The sequence below is a fragment of the Rhopalosiphum maidis genome, chromosome 1 (assembly GCF_003676215.2).
Source record: "Rhopalosiphum maidis isolate BTI-1 chromosome 1, ASM367621v3, whole genome shotgun sequence".
NCBI lineage: Eukaryota > Metazoa > Arthropoda > Insecta > Hemiptera > Aphididae > Rhopalosiphum > Rhopalosiphum maidis.
The window spans coordinates 44380087-44388958 of NC_040877.1; the positions used below are offsets into that span (position 1 = coordinate 44380087).

Sequence of the window (8872 nt, forward strand, 5' to 3'; positions counted from 1 at the left end):
TGAAATAATGAGTGATTCGTGATAAAAAATCACTCTGTATATAGTACCTATAGGCTATATTATACATTGTATTGAATTTATTAGCTCATATTTTAGTAGGTAGCAGTATAAATGTTATAAAATCTAAACCCTAGTTATAACTCAATGATAGAGAAGTCAACAATTGTCAAGAGAAAATGATTTGCCCACTAAATAATATAAGTTCGATAATTATATATAATATTAATAATGAAACATTATTATTTTATTATTGTAAGTATATACTTATATAGTATACTTGAAACTACTGTTTTATATTCTTTAAAATCTCAAAGTCAACCAACTATCAAAAACATAAGTGTTGACATTTCCAAGTTTCAAGTTGAAAATCTGAAAATAAAGCATAAAAATGAATAGTTAATTATTTACAATACCATAAAATGTATTCTATATTTGAAAATCAAAGTATATTCTTTAATCTAATCATTATACAATTTTAATGGAATAATTTCAATTTTATTTTCAATAAGTACCTATACGTATATTTATATACAGACCAAATACTACCTTGTTTAAAATTATTTATTTATTCGGGTTAACCTATTGAAAAGTGGGCAAAATCAAAATACTATAATATTAAATTTTAAATTTTAGATACATAATTGTATAACTTTCATGGTTTATTTAACACCACCGAGTTAGATTTGTGTTTTTAAATTACAGTTCTATAAAATAATACACAGAAAATTGGCGATCAGCGAAAATTAGAAAAATAATTTATTTTTTGTTACTTAAGATGTAATCGCTAATGCATTAGAAATTTTGAAGTTTCAAATACGGTTCATATACTCACACAAAATAGCAAATTACTATAAGACAAACATAAAAATGAATTTAAAAAAAAGTTATCAAATTTAAAGTTATTAAGTCATTATAGGAATATACAAAACAGTTATAAAGATTACTATATTTTTTAAATTAAAATTAATAACCTTTTTTTTTTTGGAAAATACAATTAAAATTAAAATTAAAAATAAACTAAATTATTATAATAGGTCATTGGTCAATGAAAACATTTAGCGAAGTGATTAATTTGTGTTCCTAGCACACTGCAAATCTGTTAATGTTATTTTAGAATTAGTTGATCATGAAACGAAATTTTTTGAATATTTTCGAATGTCACAGTACAGTTTCAACGTATTGTTACATAAAATTGTAAATTATATTAAAAAACCAGATACTTTTTGGAGAGAGGCAATAACACCAATAGAACGACTAGCTGTTTGTTTAAGTTACGTGTATAATTTTTTTATGTATAATAATATATGGTAATTTATTTTGTAAATTAAATTAAGCTTTCAAATTTTAAATCCTTTTAAAATACATATGTTTTTTTGTAAAATAAATAAAAATGAATTGTTTTTAAAATAAATGTTGTCTTGCATAGTTATTAAAAAATGTTGAATAGTTTCATAATACATTAAAAAAAACTTAGTAGGTATACAACTGAAAATATATATTCAAATTAACATTATAACATAAAATTATTGGTAAATGTCTGTAGTTTCTTGAATGTTTAGGCGAGGTTCTTAGTAGCGTTTAAAGAAATATTTTGACTTAAATTTGCAGGGGATGGTGGCGCAGATGAACAATACGATGTATTTGGTGATGAACATTTCTTTTAGAAAATTGTGGAGATGGCGGCGAGGACAGGTAATGTGATGTAGATGTCATGTCGTCTCTTGGTTCTTGTATATATTGGTAGTTTTGAGCTGCATTTGGAATGATATTTTGATTAAATTGTTGATATATTAGCGATGATACAGTACAATTTGGCACCATATGAGATTTATTTTACTGTTCTTCGTCTAAGATCATTTTCATTTCATGCTCTTGTACTACTGAAAATATTTTAGATTTCACTAAGTTTAAATAATACGGCGTGAATGTCTTAAGTGTTGGTGAGAGGCCTGCCAAAAAATCATCAACTGGATTACTCTGAGAGGCATTGGACATGTTTTTTTCCTGTCTTTGCGTAATATATTTCATCAGCGTGGTTGAAGTAGAGTATGATGTAAAAATTGAACGTTTTCGGGTCAATTTTTTAACTGGCTTAGAACACCTCGTTTGTTTAACATTTTGCAACTGCTTGCCACCGTCTGATACTATTGCGTTCATGTGCTCGTCACTTTGAATTGCAGCGTTTTCATTGAAAATGTCAACGTCTTCATTGACAACTACATCTTTTATGTTGCCCAAAGTGTCTCTTTCTTGTAGACGTGGTTTTAAAATTTGTAGCTGGTCATCAAATTTATATTTTTTTACTTTTTTAGCGGCTTGCCCACTTGTTGTTTTTTTAATTGATTTTCGGTATTTGTCTCGCATATTATTCCAACGAGTTCTACAAGTTTTTCCTATAATTACATATTATTACTAAAATAATATCAAAATGAAAATATTTTTATTACGTATTTATTCATGTATTCACACTTAAATTTAAATCATAATATTTACGTACTAAAACTAATTATTAAATTTTCATTATACTTTTTTCTGTGATTAAAAGAATTATATGTATATTTGACGTTTCAAATTTTTGACTACGGGAGATTCCTTTAAGATAATTTATTTAGATTAATTTAGTTATCGTCTAGGTCATGCAACTGTGTATAAAATTGTAATTGAAACTTGTAAAAGTATAATAACAAACTTTATGTCAGAAGTAATGCCACTACCCACAGAAGAAAGATAGAATCAAATCGCAAATGATTTTTGGACCTATTTCCTAATTGTATAGGTGCGTTGGACGGAAAACACGTCACTATTCAAGCACCGTCAAATTTTGGCACAAATTTTTTTAACTATAAAAAAACATTTTCTGTCGTGTTACTTGCATTAGCTGATGCACAGTACCTATAATTTTATAACCGTAAACGTGGGCGCTTATGGAAAAAACAGTGACGGCGGAATATTAACACATTCTAACATAGGAAAATCGTTAGAAAGTGGTTCGTTAAATATTCCAAAAGATGAAGTTTTACCGGGAACCACCATTTCTGCTCCATACGTTGTATTAGGTGACGAAGCGTTTCCTCTGAAAACGTACTTATGCGACCATATCCAGGGAAGCAACTATAGATGATTCATTAGAACGAATTTACAATTATCGTCTTTATAGAACTCGTAGGGTAGTGGAAAATTTCTTTGGAATTTCAGCACAAAAGTTTCGTGTTTATAACAGGAGGATACAATTGAAGCCAGAAAATGTTGATTACTTATATTATATTATCAACATGTGTTCTAAGTTTTTCATAGTTTTATAAAAAAGTATAATAATAGTGTCACTGAAAATATTTAAAATGTGAATGATATAACTTTGAATAATATACCTATGCAAGGAGGTGGTGCTGGGCGAGCAGCATTTACAACTCGAGAACTGTACAAACATTTTTTTAATTCCTTAGCTGGTTCAGTGCCGTGGCAAAATGAAAAAATTTAATTAAGTATATTTTGTTTGATTTACTTTGATATTATTAACTATAAAATAAACTAATTTAAAAATATAGTGTATAATACCTAATATTATTTTAAATAATATACTCACATACCTATATTATTAATTGAATTGTATTTATATTTGAATTAATATGATTTGTTTAAAAAAAAATTACTTTGACATTAAGAGGCCGTAACACCTGCATGTGTTGTCTCCGTCTTACAAGTACGTAACATAGTAAATCTATGCTCAGCAGATCACGTTTGGCTCCGTTACTTTAAAAATTAGAGTGAATCGACCTATCATTAAACTTGATGGTAAGAACATTATCTGTGTTTGTATGTTGGTTTTTTACGTTTATTAAGTTTTTAAGTGAGTTATGAGCATTTTTAATTTACGCTATGTTATATACGCATAACTTGCTAAAAAATTGAACGATCGTAAAAAACCAACATACAAACACAGATAATTTTTTTACCATTAAGTTTCATAATAAAACACATTCCGTGCATTGAATAATAAAACATTTATGTCACATACGACATACCTACATTTTTCTACAACCAATAATTTAAACAAAATATGTATCATTGTATATAAAAAAGCAATCTTCAAAATTAGGTAGTTGAAATAGTATCCTAATTTTGATCACCACCTAACTTAAAAAAAAAACAATATTCAAAAACGATTTTGAGAAATCTATTATATTATAAATTGGAATTTTTCGATATTTTTATATTGCCACGAACTTTAACTTCAAACACGTTTTGTAGGTAAGGGACGAAAAACATTTTTTTATGTATAAGACCTATACAAAAAAAAAAATATTTTTATATACTTTAAATACTTATAAACTTTAAGGAATTCCGTTATTTTCCTATTCGATTTTCGATTCTCAAATATTTAAATTGATTTTTTATACATTTTTAACTAGGTAATATTTAAGTAATGTATTGCAGCTTTTCGTGATTTTAATGAATTTCGAAAAAATTTATACTCCAAACGCTCATAAAAAAAGTCGTTATTTCATTTATATTTACTATCATAAGAAAACCATAAAAAATTTAGAATATATTTTTAAATATTTTGATTATAGTATTAACTACTTCCGAAAAACCTTGTTTTAAATTCTCAATCATTGGCATCATAATTTTAGTTACCTGTTAGGTTTATTTCATCTCCAATACTACGCCAAATACTATCTTTATATCCGCTATACTTAGCATGTGATAAATTATATAACTCCACGTGAGAGCGAACCATCTCAATGAGTTTTTCATCAATATTCATAATGTATAAATAATTATATAAATTATTATAATATAATCAATTTAAAACAAATTTGACAAATTTAAATAAGTCACTTATGGACATGTGCAGTTGAAGCTTGCCAAGTGCAGACTGTCATAAAAACAAATCGGACGGCTGGTTACATTGTTCCGTATTTTCTATATCCGTATCAGTGAAATCCCCAAAAACATTGTCCCCGAAAAATTTTAAATACGGAAACGAACGATGCAGATACTGAACGGACACGGAACGGTTATGTGTAAATAGTTAATAGACCTATGTACTTACATGCGCACTACAACACACGCAACACGCTACAGTTATTCGATCATGATGTTAAACGTTACACAGATTACAGAATAACAATTCTGTATAGTAGGATATATCATGTATAAGTAAAAATATAAATAACTATAAATCAGTATCCCTGTCAATGTCGTTTTTAGATGATCATATAAATACCTAATTTCTAAGCTAATTAAAATTTATAAAGTCTAATATCTGTAATAAATAATGAAATAATACTATGCAAACATTATGCAATAAATAGCATAATTTGTGAAAATAATATTTTATAACTTAAGAAATTGATAGGGTGTGTGGAGGCTTGGCACCCACTACTTAGGATTAATAATCTGTAAGGGTAGGATGGGTAGATAGTAGTTATTGTTCATTGCCACACCCAAAAAAGTTTAGTTCGGCGCCACTAGCGCAACCGCCGTCGCCTGCCACCCACACTTATAATTTTATAATAATCATATAGATAATAACTAAGAAATACTAACATTATATTACCATAATAATACCAATAGCAACTAAATATTATAAAAACAAAATTTTGTTTATTTTAAAGGATATATATGTGGCATACTCATCATTTATGTATCCTATACATGTTATATTTATATTAATAATAAGTATATACTTGATATATTAAATATTAAAATAGGTAAACTCTCCGTTGATCATTAGTCATTAGAGTCCGAATTTTTATGCAAAACATATTTTTAACAAGCGTATGCTGTTTGATGAGAGTAAGAAATGTTTGCATTTCATAACCTGTAGAATCTATCAAAAAAGTTTTTTTTGCATATTAGTGCATATTTTGACTCAGAGAAATGAGAATATTTTAGCATATTTTCGTTATATTGGATTATATTAAAGAATATTCAGCATATATAAGACAATAATCACGGACCGCCGTACTAACATTACTCCGGAAAATTTGGAAAAATATATTATTGTACATTCTTTTAAAAACATTGTATAATTTTTTTTTTTTTATGAATGTATTGCATAATGTAACATAAGATATAATTATATAAATAATGATAAATTATAAATTTATAATCATAATCAATAATCATATTGCATTTTTTTTTTTTTACTTATTAGTTAGTATTATCAATATTTTTCAAAATATTTTGAGAATATTAAGAATATTTTTCAGAATATTTCATCAATTTTAGCTACATATAAACATAATATTTCAAACGTTTTAACAAAATATAAATCCGGACTCTAGTCTACTCATTAACTGATGACTAATGATACTATAAGTGAGTAAAAATTTTTAATTTATACTATTACAATTTACACAGTCAACAATAAATGATTAAACTATTATAATTTATAACAAAGCTGTGTTATTTTTCATTATATTAGTGTAATACACAACACTTTCAAAATATTTTTTTATCAGACATTTTCGATATGATGATAGAACATAAATACATAATTTGATGAATTATTAGTAAAATAAATTTAATTATTAAAAATAGTTAGATTTTGTAAATACTATTATCCACCATTATAGTTAATATATTAATATATATTATAGGTACTTCGGTATTGTAACACATTTTGCAATACAAATTATGGTTCTTAATCATAAATATTTACATGCTAAATAAAATAAAATGTTTAAAAACTAAAATATACTTGTCTAATAATATAGCTAGTGATTTATAATGGCACAGTATTAATTTACTAACATTAACGTTTCCTACATGTTAAAATAAAATTATATAGAGTAATATTATTTTCCAATATTTTTAAGCGCATTTATCAACCATAGATCTTTTCAGGAACTAGGAATAAGTATTGGTGCTGATTTTTCAGGCTACGAAACTTATTAGGAAGTATCTGTATATATCGTGGACTGGCGTATAGATTAATTGTAGTTTTGTTTGTTAAAAATATTTTAGAAAAAAATCATTCGATAAATATTGCAATGCAAAAATATAATTACCTATAAAAAAAACTTTTATCAAGCCATAGTAAAAATATTAAAGAGATTGCAACGCGGACATATATAATTGGTGCAAAATACAGATAGAAAGGGATAGCGCGCGGAAGTAATTTATTATAAATAATAATTATTATTTATTACTGTCCAAGAAAATTATATAAATGTTAATAACTTTATTTTATTTTATATTATTATGTTAATTAAATATTGTAATAGATTCAATACCGTTAGCCCGTCTGGATGGTTGGCCATTGACTCGTTTGGTACGCCCGACTGCGTTGACTGGAGCTGACATCTGAGGGGCGCGCTGGACGAACGGCTTGTGAGGGCTTTCGCGACGGGCGCTATTGATTTATAGTTGGGCGTTGGCGTTTCGTCGATAGTACAGAGACATCGAGTTGTTCAATTGTGCGTAGACATCGAGTTGTTCGATTATTTCCAATCTAGTAAAAGTTGCTTTTAAAATAGTATTACATTCATTAAGATATTATTTCGAATACATGAAATAAACCATTTAAGAACAAATACAATTAGTTTAAGTGTTGAGATATAATAATTTTAGCTAAAATCTCATCCCAACCTGCTGAACAATCGAATTGGACGGGCACTTAATAATCGAGCGTGCACGTCTAAAATCACAATGCAGCTTTGTTCAACGTTTTCGCGCACAAGCAAATACATGCACAAGTTGTCAATATCTGTAACGGGTGGTTTCGAGTGGTAGACGCTTCTACGAACGCGGCATTAAATAAATAATAAAACGAGAAATAACAATACTATTGGTCACATTATTACCAACAATATTAGAAAATAATTATATATTTAACACCCGCCGTTTCACATATTGAACACTATTCGATATTTAATCATAATAATAAAATTACAGACGTCATTAGAACATATAAACGAAAATAATAATAACTATTTGGGTTTTGATACAACGGAAAAATAATAATATAGTGGCTTAAACATGTCATGGCTCGGGAGAAATATTGTATAATTTATTACGTTTTTAAAACCCATAAGTAGTTACGAGGTTTGTCTTTCGATAAAAAAAAAAAATAAGATAAGTGGATAAGTACCTACGTGAAACAGGTATTTTAACAATAAAACTACACCGATCATAGCACCAAGTGCTTTCATGTAATAATATAATAGGCACGGGGGAGCAGTCGCATTCGAAAAAACGTGTTTTATACATTTCAACCAACAATAAAATATTATAATATATAAGTGCAGAGGGAGAACCAGACGATGTTATCTAAATTACTTTTTTCAATAATATCATTACTGTAGAAACTACATTATTTTTTTTTAAACTTGAATATTTTTTCTCGTAATATATTCAAAAGCAATCATATTATATTATACTCTAAAATATACCATCTATAAAGTATATGTTATTTTAAGTATACAAACGTCAATATGTCATCCTACATACATATTTATTATATATTTCTCAGCCAGTATGCTGTAGGAACGTCATACATTATTTATATAAATTCACGGTTAGAAATCGAATTACTTTGACAACCATCTCGGTCGAGATGAGAGCGAAAGCGGTGAAAAGACCTTGTTTATTGATCACAACATCTCCCCTCGGCAGCTCGACCGCCCATTACATCCATCACACTCAATCATCGCAGCCCTTCCACAAGACTTTAAAACTAGTCGGCACGATTGATGCGCTACCCGGACACAAATATTTACCGACATTTCGCCAGCGGCAGTGCAAAATATAATATAGTGAATTGTGTATATAGGTATTGTATAAAAGTATAGTATACAAAATGGAAAGGCGCTTATTTATACTTTTTGTAGGGCTGAAACTGAAACCATCCTACACTATACAGTCG

General features: G+C 27.5%; 1 protein-coding gene across 1 annotated transcript; it reads right to left on the reverse strand.

Annotated features, from left to right (window-relative positions):
* Positions 1-1551: 1551 nt before the first annotated feature.
* LOC113561146 lies at positions 1552-4765 on the reverse strand. The gene is made up of 2 exons (XM_026967389.1): positions 4636-4765; positions 1552-2393 (listed from the first exon to the last, which is right to left on the reverse strand). The coding sequence occupies exons 1-2, from the start codon at positions 4763-4765 to the stop codon at positions 1834-1836; spliced, it is 690 nt and encodes a 229-aa protein (XP_026823190.1). The 3' UTR covers positions 1552-1833.
* Between the last annotated feature and the right edge of the window lie 4107 nt (positions 4766-8872).